We start from the raw sequence: 21,911 nt of genomic DNA on the forward strand, positions 1-21,911 counted from the left end.
TAGTGCTGCTGCCTCACAGTAAGGAGACCTGGGTTAGTTTCCCAGGTCCTCCCTGCATGGAGTTTGCATGTTCTCTCAGTGTCTGTGTGGGTTTCCTCCGGGTGCTTCAGTTTCCTCCCACAGTCCAAAGACATTTAGGTTAGGTGCATTGGCGATCCTAAATTGTCCTGTGTGTGTGTGCCCTGTGGTGGGCTGGCACCTTGCCTGGTTTGTTCCTGCCTTGTGCCCTGTGCTGGCTTGGATTGGCTCCAGCAGACCCCCGTGGCCCTGGGTTAGGATATAGTGAGTTGGAAAATGGCTGACTGATTGAGATCCGCATATGTTATTTATTGATTTGGAGAAGGGTTATGATAGGGGGCCACATCAAGAGGTCTGCAGGTGCAAGAGACCACAGAAGTGTGTGAGGATTGTCCTGGAAATGCGTGAAGGAGTGAGGACCCAGAGTTGGGGGAAACAAAGAAGACCCCAGTTAGGACAGGTCTGCACCAGGGATCTTCTTGAAGTTCTTATCTCTTTTGTCAGGTTACGGATTTGTGGACTCATGGAATAAAAGCCCAATCCCCCCTGGTGCAGGCTTTCTACTGAAGACATTGTGTTGTGTAGCACTAAATGAAAGAGGAAGTGGAGAGGAAGCTGGGAGAATGGAGAAGGGCTTTGGACGATAGAAGATCGAAGATAAATAAGAAGAAGACAGAATATCAGGTTTAAAGATTATCAGGATTCAGAAGTTAGCCTGTGGTGTGAGCTATTGAGTGAAGAGGTTTAAATATGTAGGGTCAGTGGTAGGCCAAGATGGAGACGCAGAGGTAACCCACAGGGTATTGTGAGATCAAAGAATTAAGACAAAGGTTAAAGGTCACGTTTTGAAGGCAGTGGTAAGTCCAGCAGTGATATATGGAGCTAAGACATGGACAGTAAAGGGAGCACAGCAGGAGAAGAAGTGGCAGAAATGACAATGTGGAGATGGATGTGTGGAGTTACAAAAAAGACCAGAATAAAAAATGAGACAATCAGAAGTACAACAACAGTGAGAGAAACATCTAGGAAAGTACAGGAAAATAGGATGAAGTGAGCATGTGATGAGAAGAGACAAGGAATATCTGGGCAAAAGAGTTATGGGAATGGTAGTCCAGGGGAAGAGAAAGCGAAAGAAGCCAAAACGGAGGTGGATGGATAAAGTAAAAGAAGATGAAGAAGAAGAAGAATTAGTGGAAGACACTGGATGTTTGAGACCCCAACTTAGCTGGTCATCTGTTGGCTTTCTTCACATCTCATTTCTGTTTGGCTGTTGTCTAAGAAAAAAAACTGAAGCAAATCAGAGGAGTGAATCTTAAAAAACAAGTCAATTAAAATGAAGGGAAAAGGAGTTAATTAGCAACAAAAACTGGACACGAATTAAGAAAAGGGTTAGAATGAGAACCTTAAGTTATAAACTCAGTCTTTAGTGTTAAATATTCAGCATGGCAAAGAGAAGTGGTTTGCACGCTTTGGTGGGTACGTGTGTCCTATAAATGGCAAAGTGACGGCCAGGGACTGTAGCATGAAGGAATCTAACTTTTCCAAAAACTTACATTTTTTTAGAGGGATGCTTCCTAAAAAAATGAAAAATGGAAGAAAATGATTAGTCTGCATACAGGCACACCAGCAGGCTAGGCTTGGGTCAAGTTCTGTGTTCTTACAGAAGGCTCCTGGGAAGGAAAACAGATTTGGCACCCAAAGAGACAAAGGATATCTGTGAAAGATGTGTCCTCCTCGCCCTCCTTCCTAACAGCAAAGGGCGCCCCACGGGTTACGCATTTCCTCCTCACCTTGCCGTCCTTGTCGTACGGAGAGTCGAAGTTGTCCAAAAAGGCCCGGAACACCTGATCCTCGGTCCACTCTCCATTTTGATACTTGGGGTGATGCCGGGCATTGTAAACGTTCCTCAGGTCCTCTACTGTCACCACACCGTCCCCTGTCTTGTCCAGTTTACGGAATGCCTCAGTAATCACCTGTTTCCTGGTATTAGACATGGGGGGCTAGAAAAGCAGAATAAGGAGGGGCGTTAGGTGGACAGAAGCACAACCACCTTGGAAGACCACCATTGTACCAAGCACCGTCTCAGATGGAAGATCAACTCTATTTATGGAACAACAGACACAAACACCTACTTGGTCATCTTTAAAGACCACAGTGTAGGAATGAATCTAAATGTGATAAAAACCTGGAATGTCACTGGTTAGCAACTGCATATAAACTATGAACATTTACGATGGAGGACTTTAATGTGGACAGGGGTCAAAAAAGCAAAAACATGTCCTTAGATTTTAAACAATAGTCACACATGCGCGTTAGAGGACCTCCTCGCAGGCTCAGTCGACGTAAGTAGTAACCCAATGAGATGAGAGGGGGTGCTGCTGCTAACGTTGTCATCTCCTTCTTTCCCCACAGTGCCAAGAAGCTGCCTGGTGTAGACATTTGCCCCCACCCCTTTCAGGTCCAGCCACCATAAAACCCTGGGTGTCCCAGAAGGAATCACCGTTACAGGCTCAAGTGACCTGCGGGACGGGGCTCCGCTAGAGGCGACTGCAAACTGCTACTTTTGTTTACTGAATTCCTGCATATGGGGCGCACAACAAAGAGTGTTCTTTCTTTTATTTTGTTTTTTTTTTTCGATGTCAACAGACAATAAAAGGGACAACCCGGTTGACTCCCCAAAACTTCCTTGCTGTTTCCAGACCTGTCATTCCTGGACCTGGCAACACAACACATTAAACTGCACAAACTGGAAAATGACTATCGACACAAATCAAAATACAGAGAGATTCACTCAAAAGAGGCCCCAAATATTCTGTAATAACTCCCGCTAGGAAGAAGCAATCTGAACAAAACAACGTGCAGTGTGCTCCTTAGTATACAAGCCAGGATGACCCTGCGTCAAAGCAATGAGGTAGGCGCTGGACAGCCATCATGATGTTTAACCCCCGTTTGCAATTTTTGGGTGCCTCCCGCCCGTACCCCTTCACTCAGTCACTCGACTTCTCATCAGGATGGTGGTGTACACTATTGAGCAGCGCGTCTTCGTGGTGTGAACCTACTGGGTCACCAATTCGTTTAAGCGATGTCAGAATTAACTGGATGATTGTGAGTTAATGGCAAGGAGCACGGCAGAAACTGAGTCCTTCTTCTGCAACAGGGTCATTTCAAAAGGGCTTTGGCCACCACGGTCACCGGATCTGATACCACCTGACTTCTTCTTTTAGGGTTCTTTGGCCACCATGGTCAACGGATCTGATACCACCTGACTTCTTCTTTTAGGGTCTGCTCAAAGGAAAAGTCTATCAGAAGAAGTATCCCACCGTGGAAGATTTGAAAGGAAACATTCAATGTGAAATTGCTGCTATTCCCCCCAAGACGCTTGCCGATATGTTCAGGAATATGGACCGTCACATCGAAATGTGTCTGGCAGAAAATGGAAAACCACTTCCAGCATCACATGTAATGCAATCGATTACACATACGTCATGGTGTAGAGCGTATTTGTTTGGTTCAGATTGCTTCATCCTAACGGGAGTTACAACAGAATATTCAGGGCCTGTACTTTTGAAAGCATAAACCATAAATGCTTAAGTAATAAAAAATAGCAGGGATGGCAGTTTATAACGCACTTTCCACACCAACTTAACTCCAATGGAGAAAAATGTCGAACCTTAGCCAAATGATGTGTTGGTGAACAGAGGAACATCTGGGGATGTAGCAGAGTGCAAACGCCATGCTTAGAATTTTTATGTTGGAATGACATGGAGTGTGTCAAGAGTGAGGTTTGCAGGTGGCTATAGTTCCTACCACTCGTCACCTTAGACTTGGGTTTGACTCTTGGACCCCTCACTGTCCGTCTGGGTTTGCAGTTTTTCTTGAGGTCTCTAAGAAAATACAAGTCAAGTTAATGGGGATCCTCTAAATTGACCTGCTATGTGTGAATGTCAGTGTACTGTGTGGTGTATGGTTGTTCCATCCAAGGTTTCTTTCTGCCTTCATGGTCTTTGGCTTCTTGTGATACTGGAATGGAAATGGATTTGGACTTTAAATGAATTAAAGATAAAAGTGTAAGGCTGCCCACTGCTGGTATAGTACTGGGCTGAAAAAACAGGAGCTGTCACTTCAGCCTCCAGTGTGACTTCCATCCATCCATTCATTTATTATCCATTCCGCTATATCCTAACTAAAGGGTCATGGGGGTCTGCTGGAGTCAGTCCCAGCCAGCATATAGGGCGCAAAGCAGGAAACAAACACCGGGCAGGGCACCAGCCCACCGCAGGGCACACACCCCCACACACTAGGGACAATTTAGGATCGCCAGTGTACCTAACCTGCATGTCTTTGGACTGTGGGAGGAAACCCACGCAGACACAGTGAGAACATGCAAACTGCACGCAGGGAGGACCTGGGAAGTGAACCCGGGTCTCCTAACTGTAAGGCAGCAGTGCTACCACTGTGCCACCGTGCTGCCCGTGTGACTTCCATCTGTGACTCAAACAAGTCACATCACCTGCCAGGGCTCTGGTTATGGAAATAATGGTAGACTGCCATCTTAGAAACATGATTATAGAAAAATAAATAGAGCAAAGAGTCTCTTGTGCAGACATTGTAGCCAAGTAGTTAAAGCCAATGTCAAATTACACAATGTCTAGTTGTGGGGTATGTCACAATTCTCAACTGTTGTTGCTCATCTCGTTACGAGACCATTTCACATTTACTGAATGTGTCCTGACTCTCCAGGTCTATTTCGTGACAACCAATAGTGTGCTGTCTGACGAAGCCGGTGCTGTACGAAGGGTTATCAGGTATGTCGAGTTCAGCCCTTTTTCCTTTCTTTTTTCCATTCTATCATGGTATGTAAAACACAACACATCAGACAAGTGAGCTACTCTTCGTTTTGTGAGGTCTGGAGCCCCCGTGTTTCTTTATTCCTTGTCCCTGCGCTCTATGCATTGTACTTGTACTTCTGGATGAGCATTCATTGGTTGGCAGCTATCATACACACAGAGCTCCCCCTAACGACTAAAGAAAACATCAGACTGGAGCGAGTCTTGGACTAGATAGAGTGGGTCACTGGGTATGTCAGACATCTTACTTTGTGGAAGTACGTCAACGATTGCCTCCAACTCACTAAAGTTATGTAAATAACAGCTACAACTGAAAAAGTCTTCAAATGTGACATGGCCTTTACGCTAACTGCAACCCCTAAATTGACCTGCTTTATACTGCACTGCACTGTCTGATGTGTGGGCATCCCATCCAAGGTTTCTTCCTGTCTTCTGTTAATCCATACCATCAGGGACTCTGGCTTCTTGTGATACTGGAATTGAAAAAGTGGATTCATAAAATGGAGATACAGGTAAAAGGTTACCCACTACTGGTAAGGCACTGGACTGAAAAACATCAGAGTTGTCACTTCAGCCCCCCCAGTCTGACTTCCATCTGTGACTCAAACAAGTCATGTCACCTGACAGGTTTCTGGTTTTGGAAACAACTGTAGAGTACTGTCTTTGAAACGTGATTTGGGATGGAAGGATGCTATATAAAGTGAAGATTACTTTATAGAGGCAGTAAGGCTTTAAATTCTAGAAGTGCAAGGCTAATGGTTCAGTGACCCACACTCATCTGCTTTACATTTACATCCTGCAAACTCCAGGAAGTTGGTGTCAGCAGTGGGCAAGAAGTCCGGGAAGGAAATGTTTCATGTTTTCAGAAGCCGCCCCACTTGCACTTCAGAACAGGTCATCCAACCCAAAGCAACTTTGAAGCTCACCTGAAGGTACAGGGCTTGGATGGGAGACCATCTAGGAAAGGCTTGGGTTGCTGCTGGAAAAGGTGTTGGTAAGGCCAGCAGACAGCGCTTAACCCTGTGGTCTGTGTATGGATCCCAATGTCCCAGTGAAGTGACAGGGAAACTATACTCTATGAATGTTTCTGACTTCGGAATGAGATGTAAAACTGAGGTCCTGACTATCTATGGTCATAAAAGATCTCTGTGCCTCCTTCGAAAACAGTTGGGTTTATCTCAATGTTTCTACTTGATTACCCATCATGGCCCTGTCCATTCTGTCCCCCTAAGCGTCCCCTGTCTCTAATTGTCTCTCTCTCTCTCTTTCTCACCACTTCAGCACCTAATAGGTAATGTGTGGTGAGGGTACTGGTACAATAATGGCTGCCGTTGCATCATCCAGGTGGGTGCTACACATTGGTGGTGGTTGAAGTAAACTATATAAATATAACTACCGTATATAGTAGCGGAGAAGTTGGGTCTTGATTTTACTGTATAATTTCTGATCTTCTTATATAATGCCCTACCATGGCTGTCCATTTGTCTGTCCAAGATTTTAAATCACCTGTAGCTCACAAACCGTTTAACCGATTGACCTGAAATTTGGTACACATATACTACATGATGTCTACTGTCTGCTTTTGGGGTGATGATTGACCTCCAAGGTTATTCCACTTTTTATTTTTATTTTATTGTAGAATCAACTATTGGCAGCGGCCAGCAGGGCGGTCGTGCGGCGCATGCATACGGGCACCGTTCTCATCCCTACCACCTTCGCCGTCTCTTCCCCTACCTCTTCATATCTTAAATCATTCTTGAGGCAGATTGAAGACTTAAGTGCCAGCTTAAGTGGAAAATTAAGGAAAACGTCTTAAGTAATTGCAACACAAACACTGACGTAATCAGTTTTAACTCGAAAAGATGACGACGACAGAAGAGAAGCAGCGGGCCGCTAGGGTGGAGAAAAGAAGATTTGCTCAGGAAGCAGCAAGCGTATCAACCTCTGAGCAAACGAATGATAAACGTACAGAGAAAGAGGAGGAAAACTAGGAATGCTCAAGTCAAGTGTGCAGTGCGCCGTTACTGGTATTTTATAATGTCGGTTGTATAAGTCGAATGCAGATAACTCACGCTATTGGTACAAGAGATTATGATATGCTAACGCCCCCCTGAGAGGGGAACCACGGAGCACACGGCCTTTATTTTCTATGTATTGTGTCTACGTGACCACACAGTAATACCTGAACTAATCCAAAATGATGTTTGCACTGCTTTGTGTTTTTTGTATCCCACACCCTCATCCACCTTTATCGTAAGAGCATCCCTTTCAATGATGGAGCGTTTGATCAGAAGAAAATATGAAGCTGGTTTTAAATTAAAAGTTGTTGAAGTGGTGAAAGAAATTGGTAACTGTGCTGCTGCAACAAAATTCAATGTATCTAAGAAACTGATGAGAGATTGGAGGAGGAAAGAAGATGTAAAAAAAACAAACTTTTAAGTATCACATATTTGAATGGGTGTATAAGTTGGGGTCTGATTTTATGATCGATTGTTTGGATTTCAAGACCCGACTCATATGTGAGTATATATGGTATCTGTCTAAATGACCAAAAGGAAAATCATCAGAGACCAAAATGGGGGAATAAATCAGGAAATCACTGAAGAGCACAAAACTCACCCTGAGAGCTTCGAGAAACTCATTGAAGTCCACTGTGCCACTTCCATCTTTGTCGAGCTTTTGGAAGATCTCCAAGGCCTCCTCCTTCTTCAGTGGCACACCGTAGTCATTCAAGCCTTTCTGAAATTCTTGAAAGTCTAGAGTTTTGCTTCCATCGTCATCCATGATACGGAAAGTCCTAAAATGGATTAGAAAGAAAAGAATGGGTTTGGGAGGACTGCACTGTGATATCTGAACCAGCAGAGGCCGAGGTCAGAAGGTGCACCATTGGAACTCGCGGAAAAAGGAAATCTGTAGTCAGCAGCTGCGTCTTTGGGGTAATAAGGGCAAATGACCCAATCAGACATACGGATGAGCCACCATCCAAACTGGTTTGCCACCCAACACAGAATCTTCAACTGTTTTTATACATTTTAATGCATTTTTTACATAATGAAAATATATTTTATAAAAATGGCCATTGTGTCAGTTTTCCTAGACAGCAATTCATTGTAGTATTGAAGCTGCAGGGCACTGCTGAAAACATATTACTTTAACATGGCCTTTTTATAACTTCATTTTAATCTTAATTTAACTTAATCCTGATACTCTATATGTTCAATTTCCTCAAAATAACTATTCATGGTGGCTCTAAAATCGGTACTGACCCCTACTCTCTTTTCTGTTTCTTTTTCCGGTGGCCTGCGCCACCACCACATACTCAAAGCTTCATGATGCTCCAACAATGATGGACGGATTAAAAGGCAGAAGTCTACGTGACCATCATCATCATCATCAAGCCCTTCCGTGAGAATCCTAAATCCAAAGAGGACTGTTTCATTTATGTTAGGTAGAATGCCCAGAGGGGACTGGGTGGTCTCATGGTCTGGAATCCCTACAGATTTTATTTTTCTCCAGCCGTCTGGAGTTTTTGTTTTTCTGTCCCCCCTGGCCATTGAACCTTACTCTTATTCGATGTTAATGTTGATTTATTTTGTTTTATAATTGTGTCTTTCATTTTTCTATTCTTTAATATGTAAAGCACTTTGAGCTACTGTTTGTATGAAAATGTGCTATAGAAATAAATGTTGTTGTTGTTGTTGCGTCAAATTAAACACTTCTGTTGATGTGTTCAGTGGTTTCACACCTGCCTTGGTATACTGAACCGTCACAACATCTTCAAGTGCTGAGCCAATGCCATGCCTTTAATTGGATTTTGAGACCACTATTTATGTGTCCTGGATGAGTGAATTTCACCCCAAACCTTTATTACCTTGATTAACTGTCTTAACCTGTAGTACTGGTCATGTACATCTTAGAACGGGTGACATTTAGGAAGCTTTTATGGCTTGTGAACAACCAATGAACCCTAAATGGAGAGTAAAATCTACTAAAAGATATGTTGGGTAAAACTTTGCCCAAAGGACAAAACAGTGAGTAAATTAAGCAGCACCTGTACAATAATGTGACATTTGGAAAGGTTTTTTCTTGATTGATTGATTGATTGATTGGCTGTATTATCTGTCCCGTGTGTCTGTATCCTTGTTTTTTATGTTTCTGCTGCTGTAGGTATCCGAGTTTCCCCATAGGATTAATAAAGTTTACCTAACCATCTTCCTGTAGTTATATGATGTATTTTTGGAATACATGTTAGTAGAAATGGGACATTGTGACCCTGGCGGTTTAAAGTGTATGAACTGGAGGAAATTGGGGGCGGGCTTTTAGGAAGAAATCCTGTGGACGGAGCCTTTTCAGCAGCAGGTTTCATTAGAACAATCAGAACGAGAACAGGCTGTTCAGCCCAATGAAGCTCGCCAGTCCTATTCGCTTATTTCTTCTAAAAAACATCAAGTCGAGTTTTGAAAGTCCCTAAAATCTTACTGTCTACCACACTATCCATCCATTATCCAACCCACTATAGCCTAACTACAGGGTCACGGAGGTCTGCTGGAGCCAATCCCAGCCAACACAGGGCACAAGGCAGGAAACAAACCCCGGGCAGGGCACCAGCCCACCACAATCTACCACACTACACTACTAGTAGCTTATTCTAAGTGTCAATCATTCTTTGTGTAAAGAAAAATTTCCTAATGTTTGTGCAAAATTTACGGTCCACAAGTTTCCAACTGTGTCCCCGTGTTCTTGATGAACTCAAAGTCACCGTCTAAACCCACTGGACTAACTCCCTTCATAATTTTAAACACTTCAGTCAGGTCTCCTCTTATAAACTCTAAAGGCTCAGCTCTTTTAATCTTTCCTCATAACTCATCCCCTGTAGCCCTGGACTCAGCCCTGTCGCTCTTCTCTGGACCTTTTCTTGTGCTGTTATGTCCTTTTTGTAGCCTGGAGACCCAAACTGCACACAGGACTCCAGATGAGGCCTCACCAGTGTGTTATAAAGCTTGAGCAGAACCTCCTGTGACTTGTACTCCACACATCAAGGCGTTATATAACCTGACATTCTGTTAGCCTTCTCAATTGCTTCTGAACACTATGACTCCTATATCCTTCTCATAAGGTGTACTTATTTTCAGACCTCCCATTATGTATTCAAACCTAACATTTGTACTTCCTACATGTAATACTTTACATTTACTTAGATCACCCAATAGGGAAATCCCAACTATGCCACCTGGTGTAGTTTTCGGACACTAGGATCCCTGCAACAAAGGACGTTTTCACCACCCTTTTATCTCCCCTTCTTAAAGTTTGAAATTTGGGACCCAAGACAGGCCCACACAACAACACTTTAATGGACAATCAAACTCTCTTTTACAAAATCCATTTAAGAGATTAAAATAATTAAAACCCTTAAATAAAACTACCTTTTTTCCTTCTCTTTTGGGTAAAAGAGTAGTCACCAAGAACAATCTCCCCACAGTCTTTGGGCTGATCTTATAGAAGACCGACTGTAATGTTTCGTCCAATTCAAAATCATCTTCCTCCCAAGAATAAATGCCGCCAGTAGGCTACCCGATCAAATGCGGTGCCGATTTCCCAGTATCTGTGACTCAGCCCCCAGGATTTTAATACTAAACTTATAGCTGCTGGTTTCTTGCTTACTCAAGGAAAATCACAACAGTTTCAGCTCTCACCCTACTTTATCACGACCCTCAGGAATCTGAATATCAGAATATCCCCTGCAGCCCTGGAATCAGCCTCGTCGCTCTTCTCTGGACCTTTTTTTGTGCTGCTATGTCCTTTATTGTAGCCTGAAGACCCAAACTGCACCCAGGACTCCAGATGAGGCCTCACCAGTGTGTTGTGAAGCTTGAGCTGAACCTCCTGTGACTTGTACTCCACACATCAAGGCGCTATATAACCTAGCATTCTGTTAGCCTTCTTAATGGCTTCTGGACACTGCCTGGCAGTTGATCATGTTGAGTCCACTACAACTCCCAAGTCCTTCTCATAAGGTGGACTTTCGATTTTCTGACTTCCCATTGTGTAGTCAAAATAACTTCAAGTCGAGATCTGAAGGTCCCTGAAGTCATTCTGTCTGCCACACTACTTGGTCACTTATTCCAAGTGTCTGTGGTCCTTTGTGTGATGAAAAACTTCCTAATGTTTGTGTAAAATTTACTCTTAACAACTTTCCAATTTTGTATCCCATGTTCTTGATTAACTAAATTTTAAATTCTTAGTCTCGACTCACTGCACTAATTACCTTCATCACTTTAAACACTTCAGTCAGGTCTCCTCTTAATCTCCTTTTCCTTAAATTGTAAAGGCTCGGCTCTTTTAATCTTTCTTCATAACTCAACCCCTGTAGCTCTGAATCAGCCCTGTTGCTCTTCTCTGGACCATTTCTAGTGCTGCTATGTCCTTTATGTAGGCTGGAGACCCAAACTGCACACAGGACTCCAGATGAGGCCTCACCAGTGAGTTATAAAGCTTCACCGTCATCCACTACAGATTTAGCGAGGTGTCCCCGAATACGTCTGACCCCACCTACACCTACATTTGTTCTGGCACTTGTGCTGTGAGTTACTGGAGCCCAAGGACTGCACTGAAGTTGCTCTATTGGTGTTACTGCCACACACAAAGGTAAAAAAGTAAGAAAAGAGAAATGATTAGATGTTTGCCAATATATTCATAAACAACTGCTTGATATTTAACTATTTATATGATTGATGCTAATTTTATGAAACACATGATGCTTTAGGTAGCGCAGTGGTCAGCTTACAGTTCCACAGCTCTGATTTCACAGCCCACATTCAGGCATTGACTTTACGAGGCTCATATGCATACCCAAAAGACTGGCACACGTGTGTGCATGGGAGACACCTTACGGGCTCTGGTGACGGTAATGACCCTCCAAACCAAGGGCCGGTGTTGTTGTTTAATGACTTTTCTCTTCCTCCTCCTGTAGGATGGAAGATTGACAGCCTAGCTATCTCTGACATCAATTTCATTGTCCTCCCTCCTGGACTTGCCCCTTCCTGCCCTGGCCTTTTAAAAATCAGATCTGCCACCATCTTGAACCTTTCAATATGGGTTCACCACCATGCTACCAAACCTCTTTTGATCTTTTTGTGCTTTTGTTACAAGACTACAAGATTAAATGGAAACAAACATTATGTGTCAGTGGGAGTGTTTGAAGGGCGGGCACCACATCCAGCAGTAGGGGGCAGAACACTTGTTAGAATGCTACAGGTGGATTATGCAAATAAGATGCCCAATGTGGCGCTTCTTTCCTTACCGTGCTAAACCCTTGATGCCAGAGGAGCCTCTGGAGAGACACTGCAGCCTTAGCCTCTCGATGGGGTCTGTAGTCTGGGACAGCTGCTGCTTGGATCTCTGGACCAATTCAGCATCGTGACGAGCAGTGCCAGCCATTCCTGTTTCTTCTGATGAATGAGCTAGAGAGGATTTCTATCTTGTCTATGTTCAAACTCCTATAGAAAATCAAAGGATTGGTTTACTCTTTATAATGTTAATAGGGTGAAAAAAGTCCTTACTGGTAATGCACTCTGTGTAAAATGCTACATAAAAGCAAGACGGGTTAACTGATTGAATTACACAGGTACTGAACTTGACCAGAGCTTTATTGTCCGGTAACACAGCTGCAAGGAATTCCTCCTGGTGTTTCATCCATTCACATAACAAGGTCAATACAATTAAACAACACATTATACATACACAACACCAGCACAACATTTTATACAGTAATAGTGAAAATATATTGCAAAAACAAATATATCTGATTAAAACAATAAGACAATGTCGAATTTCAGGACATCTTTCCAGGCAGCTTTTCTCAACCCCACCAAAGATGGAATTCTCCACTTCAGGTAATGTGCTTTTTTTATTAGAGACTACAGTATGGAACCTCATTTAATTCTGAAAACTTTTAAGAAGCTTTAGTGCCTCAGGATTACTGGAACCTGATACCATATAGTGCCTTTAATATCTACCTATCTATCTATTATATAGTGCCTTTAATATCTGTATCAATCTGTCTATTATATAGTGCCTTTAATATCTATATCTATCTATCTGTCTATTATATAGTGCTTTTAATATAGTGCCTTTAATATCTATATCTTAATATCTATATCTATCTGTCTCTTGTGAGAGCTTGCCCAAACACCATCAGCCAAACACTGGTATTATTATAAAACACACAGGTTTATTAACAGCAATGTCCCTCACACAGTCCCGCACAGCACACAGTGCTCCCACGCAAATCACCCCAAATCACGGACCTTTCAAACGTCCGTGGGCCGCCTTTCTTCCCTGTGTCGCTGGAGCTTTGTCCACCTCCAGTTCCTGACTCTCGCTCCCTGAGTGTAGGAAGGCGGCCCCCTTTATAGTCACCCAGATGTGTTCCAGGTGCTTGCTGACGTTCTTCCAGCTGCACTTCCTGATTTGGTGGAAGTGCCGCATGAGTACCCGGAAGCACTCCGGGTGTCCCTGGAAGGTCCTTCCTCCACCTTCCCAGGTGTGGCGGAAATGCAGATCTCCCAGGCTTTATGAGGCTTGGGGTGCCCCCTGGTGGTAGCAATGAGCCCCAACGAGTTTGAGCCTCCCTGCTCCTTCCCCGTGGTTCCCTCTCTATCCAGGGCGGTTGCCCCCGTTTAGACGTATAGATTGCCTTTCCGGTCCTTCCAGGCGTCCTGGCTGGGTCTGGCCCCCAGCCTTCTGCCACACTCTCTATTATATAGTACCTTTAATATCTATCTATCTATTGTCACACACGGGAGGCAGCTAAAGGGCTTGAGTAAGGACAGTTCCGAGACATACCGGGATGTGGCAGAGTGTACTGACTCTTTTTCTCCCTTGCCTGCAGACCATTTACAGGAGATTCCACCTGGTCCTCTTGATGTCACTTCCGGGACCGGGCCAATGGAAGGAGACCTTGCCGGCTCTGGCCCCTGTGATGTCACATCCGGGCTCGCCCCAATGACAGAAGACCTACACGAGTCTCACCCCTTTGACTTCACTAACTGTCTTCCCCTTTAAAAGCCTCCACCTTTTCCCTATTCTCTCAGTTCTGTTTTGGACTCGTTTTTGTGCACATCAGTGCTGCATTTATTGAAAACTACTTTGCAACCAGGAAACCAGATTATACGGGTGGCTGCCCCAAACCTTTATATGACTCTGTCTCAAGTTTGTGACACTATCTATTATATAGTGCCTTTCAGATCTATCTATCATTTATAAAGAGCCTTTCACAGTTCTGCTGAATGATTCGTTGACTGCAAGTCCTCAGTGTTGTTGTGTCACAGTGAGGATGTTCAGGGTTGTTCATAATGGCACTCAGTTTTGTTTTAATTTTCTCCTCCACTGTGACCTCCAGGGGGACCAGAGTGTGTAACTGAGCCTGTAATTTTAATTAGATTGTTGATTCGGTTGGCTTCTTTTGGAGTGATGTTACCAGCCCAGCAGTATCAGTATAAATCTTTACACAAATTTATGTAATACTTTTTTTATGTATCATGGATATAATGAATCTACAATTTGGCTATTACTGCTGTAAATGCCATGGAGGAAACACAGCCCCTGACAGAACTGAAGGGAACCAATGGACACTCGTTCCAATACCTATGCCACCCATTTTTCAAAAGTTTAACTCCTCCGAGTCTCATGTCTCCGAAGTGGCAGTTCAAACCACTGAGATCACGCACTGCAAAGGGGTTCTGGACATTTCTGAAGAGGACCAAGTAGCGCCTGCTTCAATCAGATTGATGGATGTGAACCTAAAACATTCTCGTACTGTAGTAAAGACCACAGAGATGGTGAATGGACCGTCCAAACAGCCCAAAGACAACAAAGAATAATGGGGAGGGCTGCACAGACCTAAAGACTCACCCAACAGGGAGAATGCATCCAATCGGAGAAGCCCATTGAGGTCACGTGTCCGTATGTCTCCACCAGCTCTGGCCATATCAGCTCTTGCATGAGCAAGAAAGAGAAGCCATTTAAAGAAATGTTAAAGTGCCAGAAGGGGAGAGTTCTGCTAAGGTTAATTTTCTGCTTTAAGAAAAGAGATCGTTTATTTCCCACAAAAAGAACAGTGATTTGAATGTCAGGAATGGGGAAATCGGGAACTGAAGAAACGACTTTGGAGTGGTAGCTACGACAAACACAATGGGGAGAAAATTATCGGCAACATGTTGCAACCTGCTAATTGTGCTCTTTTTTCTTCCATCAGAAGACAGATGTTGGGGCTGGACAGCGTATGACGTCCAATGCAGTATCAGTACCCCCTCGTGTGACCGAACACTGACCCCTAGAGAGCTCAGCTGAGGGAGGGGCTATGTAAGTGCCCTGGAGGAAGGACAGGCATTCTGACCAGTGTGGAGGATGATTTCTTGCCCGGCCAGGAGACCATAGTGGATGGACTGAGTGGACACGGGAGCTGAGAGAAGTTCATTCCCCCACACAGCAGGTGGCAGTGTTCCTCAGGGATGAACCCATTTATAACACCTGAAAGAGAATTGAGTTTTGGAAACAGATGCCTGTCGGGGTCTTTGGGTGCTGGCAAAGGGCATTGTCGTGTGCTGCTCGGGTTTCCACACAACCTGGAAGTGCATTGGACGACTTATGTGTGATACCAGAAGCAGGTCCTGCATCGAGTTCAAAAGAACTTGGAGGAAGGAAGCAGTGAAAGAAATCGATTACTTTCGGCTGGTGATTTATTGGAAACGTGTTTTTGACAAATAAATATTCTTTATTTGAACCTGGAATGGTGTTCAGTAATATTGTGTGTAAGGTTTGGAGCTCAGGGGTGCTCCCATGTGGTTACACTGCTCGTAAATGTATTAAAAAACAATGAATAACATGGTGGCGCAGTGGTTACCGCTGCTTCCTCACAGATCCAGCCTCCTGGGGTCATATCCCACATTCAGTCCTTGTCCATGTGGACACTGCAGCTTCTCTCTCTCTGTGTGCACTGATGTTCCTCCTAAATCCTTAGAGACGTGTAGGTTTAGTTAATTGGCCCCAGCATTAAAGTGACTGCTGCCCACCTCAAGGTTTGTTCTTGTCTCGTACCCACGACAAAACTTATAGATGGGCTAACCAGAGCCCTGTGGGCAAAATGAATCAAGTTGTATAAAATAATATTTAGTCTTTGTTTGTCAGGTAAGTATTCCTGCCGCTTGACCCTCGTTTAGCCCCTTTTCTGTTAATAAGGAATGCAGATGTCTTGGACCTCACAAACACAAAGTATTAAAAAATAATAAAGTAACACAAAGTCAGCCTGGTGCAGCATAAAAGAAGCTCCCTCCTCTACATCAGAGAGCCAGAGTCAGAATCGGTGGGCGACACTCGCAGAGGAGAAGTAGAAAGAGATGGAGGTGCTGTGTTGAATACAGTGCTGGACCGGCTTTAACCCTCTGAACGTGATTTGAAAAAATAATTAACCCTTTATTTAATCTCACATCTGTGTCCGGCCTGGGTGGTGTCTGGTGTTTGGGACTCAGGGGCGCCCCTAAGTGACCACATCCTCTATGGAATCACTCTGAAAAAAACACTCCTCCATCTTTATTTTAAAACAACTAGTGTGTACAACAAAAAGTCCCACAATGTGACCTCGGTAAAGTTGTTTTAATGTTGTTGGGGTGAGTCGTGGACTAGTTGGGTATGTCAGTCTATTCGACTGGCATGTGTGCCTCTGACAGCTTTTACTTGCTAAGATTATGTACATGAAAATCACAGGACAAGTCACCAAAGGGGACCCATGGCCTTCCCTTTTCAGGTTTTTGCATTTTGTTACCTGTCACTTCACACAAACTGAGAAATTCATTGTTGAAAATAAAATCATATTTTGAGGCACTGACTGTGGGTTTCTCTACTGTACACTTTATATATCTGAGCAGAATCTGGACTCCTCTAGTGCCTTCAACGCCATCCAACCTCTGCTTCTTAGGGACAAACTGACAGATATGGGAGTAGATTCACACCTGGTGGCATGGATCGTGGACTATCTTAAAGACAGACCTCAGTATGTGCGTCTTGGGAACTGCAGGTCTGACATTGTGGTCAGCAGCACAGGAGCGCCGCAGGGGACTGGACTTTCTCCGGTCCTGTTCAGCCAACATACATCAGACATCCAATACGACTTGGAGTCCTGTCACATGCAACAGTTCGCTGACGACACTGCTATCATGGGCTGCATCAGGAGTGGGCAGTAGGAGGAGTACAGGAAGCTAATCAAGGACTTTGTTAAATGGTACGACTCAAACCACCTACACCTGAACACCAGCAAAACCCAAGGAGCTGGTGGTGGATTTTAGGAGGACCAGGCCCCTCGTGGACCCCGTGATCATCAGAGGTGACTGTGCAGAGGGAGCAGACCTATAAATACCTGGGAGTGCAGCTGGATGATAAATTGGACCGAACTGCCAATATTGATGCTCTGTGTAAGAGAAGACAGAGCTGACTATACTTCATTAGAAGGTTGCCGTCCTTCAACATCTGCAATAAGATGCTGCAGATGTTCTATCTGACGGTTGTGACGAGCGCCCTCTTCCACGCAGTGGTGTGCTGGGGAGGCAGCATAAAGAAGAGGGACGCCTGGACAAACTGGTGAGGAAGGCAGGCTCTATTTAAGGCATACAATAGCTGGACAGTCTGACATCTGTGGAAGAGCGACAGGCACTGACAGGCTGCTGTCAATCATAGAGAATCCACTGCATCCACTGAACAGGATCATCTCCAGACAAAGGAGTAGCTTCAGCCACAGACTGCTGTCACCATCCTGCTCCACTGACAGACTGAGGAGACCCCACACTATGCGACTCTTCAGTTCCACCCATGGGGTAAACGCTAACATTATACAAAGTTATTGTCTGTCTGTTATACCTTCATTGTTATCACTCTTTAATTTAATGTTGTTCTTTATCAGTATGCTGCTTCTGGAGTATGTGAATTTCCCCTTGGGATTAATAAAGTATCTATCTATCTAGAATCTATCCATTATCCAACCCGCTATATCCTAACAAAATGGGTCATGGGGGTCTGCTGTAGCCAATCCCAGACAACTCAGGGCACAAGGCAGGAAACAAACCCCGGGCAGAGTACCAGCCCACCGCAGATCTGAGCAGAATGGTTTGGACAAATCACTTATTGGTTACAAAGGTTATTTGACAATTAAATGTTAAGAGTGTCCCACAGTTACTAGTAGCTTGGCAAAAGTGACAAGAGACTTCAAACTTGTGAACAAAGCAGCTGATTTTTTTTTTTTTTAAATTTACTTGTAATTTTGTTTTCAAGTTTTTTCTTGTTTTACCTTAACAGCTGGTAATACCCGGTATCATGAAAATAATTTGGTACTAGAATGATATTTTTAAATATTTCCCCTCCTTGTCTCTGTCTCTCTCTAGATAATGGAAGAATTTCTCTTTGTTTTTAATATTTGACATGGCATCCTGTACTCTGATGGCTATTAAGTAGACTGCTAAACTTCCATATTGCATTTTCTTTCCCTCCCTCTCCATATCCCTCATATTCTCAGATGCTGTTTCTAATTTTATTTATTTATTTTTATTGCTGCTCTCCATACTCCTGTCGCACATTCACACTACTGCCTCTTCTTGTGTTCTGCTTATTCCAGTTCACGCGACTCCTAAGCTTTTACATTACATTTTCATTTTTGGTTCCCTTAGAACAGCTGGACGGGGCCGCAAAATGCTTCAAGCCCACGGCCAGCACACCCAAGTCCTCCCCTTCCCAGGTGAAGTCACAAAAACCCAAAACTGGATCAAGTGGCTTTGAAAATCTTACACTGTAATATAATGTGCTATACAAAAAGAGAAATAAACGAACGGACTCAGACCTGAGTTGCTGCCGCTCCGGATCAGTATGCGCCACCTTCTGTCACCTGTGCCGTCAACTCCGTGACGAGAGACCCCGTTGCTGCGGCAACGCCGACGCCCCGCTCCTATGGGTTACAGCGTGGCGGTTAAATCACAAATGATTTATTGATGTGTTAACCACTGCGCCGAGGGCGCGACGAAACGATCAGTTAACTTCACCGGAGTCAGGTGGACAAGCGGGCGTGTCGGCAGATACCGGATTAGCGCATGCGCTCCGTCCACAGCTGGCACCTGTCGTGCAGTCAGGCAGTTATGGTGCACGTAAATCGCTCATGAGTGGTGGAATTTAAATGACTCCGAGAGCATAAGAGGAAAAAAGATTATCCGGTCAGAAGTGTGTTCAGATAGCTAGATAGATAGCTAGCTAGCTAGATAGATAGATAGATAGATAGATAGACTTGAAAGGCACTATATAATAGATAGACAGATAGAAACAGTAGATAGATAGATATACTTGAAAGGCACTATATAATTGATAGATAGATCGATTGATCGATTTTTATTTGCAGCCATTTCTCAAACTTTCACTTTTTTCCATGTAAGTGTCTTGCTGAATTGAACACGAATATCAAACCTTTGTGAAGTTCTCCCTTGCCCGTTGGTGAATGAAGCGCAATCGTCAGAGCGGGAAGGCGACTGCAACCCACAGCGACAAGCTAGCATTATAAAGCATAGCAACTGGCGACCCACCGGCGACACCCTGCGACTCAAAACATTGATGCTGAAAACAAATTTACAACTCAAAAGAGGGAGGATGCAGGACGGAAGTCAGTGTGTCTAACTTTTTTTTTCTTGCAATCCAAATTTGACCTTCTTAGTGTCTTCGAGACCCACACCATGACAGGGAGTGGGTACCCCTTGGAGAATCAATGTCGAAAATCATAGCGGAGCAAAGTTGATTGCTTAAACTGCCCGCGGCGACCCAAAATGCTGCAATAAAACGACCCAGTTTGGGTCGCGACCCATAATTTAGGAAACTGCGCTCTAAGCATTTACAGATGCGTTTGCTTTAGTTTTATTATGGATGCGAGCGCACAGCTAAGCAAATGGAGACGACATAATAAGAAATTTTGCACATTTTGACAAGTGTCGCTCTTCTTTCTTTCTTTCTTTCTTTCTTTCTTTTCTCTGTAACATCTCCAGAGACTTGGTGGTTAATTGGTGATTCCAAGGTGGCCCAGATTTAGGTGTTAGGTGACGATGTGAGCGTCAGTTGGACTGGACTACCATCCTAGATCTGTCTCTGCCTTGCCCCCAATGCTGCCCAGGGAGGTTTTCCTCCTTGTCCCTAGCACTAATTCTCCACCCGCAAACCTGAACAGTAAGAAGTGGTGTCAAAAATTGATAAATGCATAGATGATACATTAATGCACTGAAAACTAGAAGATTCAGAGAGTATTCAGACCCCACTCCACTTTCTGCACACTTTATTGCGTTGCAGGTTTCATTTTAAATGGATGCATTTGGCATTCTTACCCATCAGTTTACACTCAGTAACCCATAATGGCGAATGGAAAATGTGTCTTCAGACACTTTACTAAAATCAAAACCTGAAATCTCTCATTTATCATAAGTATTCAGACCCTTTTCTGTGACACTCCATATTGTTTTCAGGTCCATCCTGTTTGTGTCAAGAACTTCATGGATGTCCACCTGTGGCAAACTGAATTGACTGCACTGTAAAAAATAATGCGTTAGAAGTACTGTACTTAAAAAATAAGGCAACAAATTACAAGCAATATTTCTGAACAGATTTAATATACTGCACTATTGAGTAAACTTATTTTATTAATTTACTCAAATTTACCTAAAATAAATTAGTTTGATTAAATATAAGTAGTGGCAAAAATGGTTTTATTTTACTCCGATTTTCATTTGAATTCCTCAAAAAAATGAGTAATAATGCAATGCTGGACAGTAATGACTTTGTAACAAATAAATGCTAAAATTCCATATATCTTTATTTATTTGAATATACACAGATAGTCACAACAATGGAGTTATGTTTTCAAAGGAAAATTAAATCAAATGTCTGAGGATAATTTTTACTGACTTACCGACATTAAAATGTCAATGCCAATGTTCTTTTTTAAAAAAAAAAAAAAAACTTATACAAAAAGTATATCGCAATCAAATAATGTCCCAGGAATGAGAGGTAAACTGGTAGGAAACGTAGAGAGTGAAATCCTGAGGCAGATGCCGCTCTTCAAACACTTCCTGCATTTACGCCAACATATCTGGTTAAATGAATGGCCGCCTTTTCCACTATTTTTCAGTATGCGACAGCGAAAATCCTGAAATAACACAGGACGTAGGAAATGACAACAGTTTATTTTGCTAAATAAATCGCAGTGTTAAAAATTAACCAGAAAATACATTACCTATGCAGAACACTAATTAAATAATGGTCGAATAATACCGTGACCGGCAAACATCTTTTCATGTTGTTTACAGGTCTTAGTTTAGGACAAACGCCATGTTGTTCTCAAACTTATCTCAAAGTGTCATTTTCTTTTTCTGTGTAAAATAAAAGTTTTAAACGATAAAAAAAATCTGAACATACGTGACTATCCGAGAAATGTGCTTGCTTTTTAAAGCAAACCAACAAGGTAGGTTGTTAAAAAGACTCTACCTTGCTCACCGCATTTCGCACATGAAGGGAAAGGTTTTGTGAAAACAACAACTACTTACGTCTGTAATTAAATGAAATTCATTAATTCATTATGGAATTAATATGCTTTATACTTACATATTCATAGTAAAATAGCTCTTATTATGGATAAACGCTACAGCCGAATGCGTTGTAGTAAAGACCAAGAAATCGATGTGAGAGGAAGTGCAGTATCATTAAATTGAACTTAACTTAAATGTATTCAATTCACAGTATAGTTTTTTTTACTTAGAATAAGTTATAAAACTGCGGTGGGCTGGCACCCTGCCCGGGGTTTGTTTCCTGCCTTGCGCCCTGTGTTGGCTGGGATTGGCTCCAGCAGACTTCGTGACCCTGTAGTTAGGATATAGTGGGTTGGATAATTTATGGATGGATAAGTTATAAAAAAAGTTTACATTTTAAGAGAAATAATAAGTTAACATTATTCTTAATTTTTTTTATTGAAATAGAATT

At 43.1% G+C, this 21,911-nt stretch overlaps 1 protein-coding gene across 2 annotated transcripts in view; it reads right to left on the bottom strand.

The window, feature by feature from the left end:
* Window positions 1-18,959, bottom strand: part of LOC120536296 (calcyphosin-like protein) — a 29,616-nt gene extending 10,657 nt beyond the window's left edge. The window contains exons 1-4 of one of the 2 annotated variants that reach the window (XM_039764625.1): window positions 18,748-18,959; window positions 12,166-12,361; window positions 7,485-7,662; window positions 1,809-2,018 (exon numbers count right to left, since the gene is read on the bottom strand). In XM_039764625.1, the coding sequence (XP_039620559.1) occupies window positions 1,809-2,018; window positions 7,485-7,662; window positions 12,166-12,302 (525 nt within the window). In that variant the 5' untranslated portion in view covers window positions 12,303-12,361; window positions 18,748-18,959. The remainder of the gene's footprint in view (window positions 1-1,808; window positions 2,019-7,484; window positions 7,663-12,165; window positions 12,362-18,747) is intronic. The other variant, XM_039764624.1, reaches the window with a different exon arrangement.
* Window positions 18,960-21,911: the final 2,952 nt, after the last annotated feature.

Source organism: Polypterus senegalus, chromosome 10, assembly GCF_016835505.1.
Source record: "Polypterus senegalus isolate Bchr_013 chromosome 10, ASM1683550v1, whole genome shotgun sequence".
NCBI classification, from domain to species: Eukaryota; Metazoa; Chordata; class Cladistia; order Polypteriformes; family Polypteridae; genus Polypterus; species Polypterus senegalus.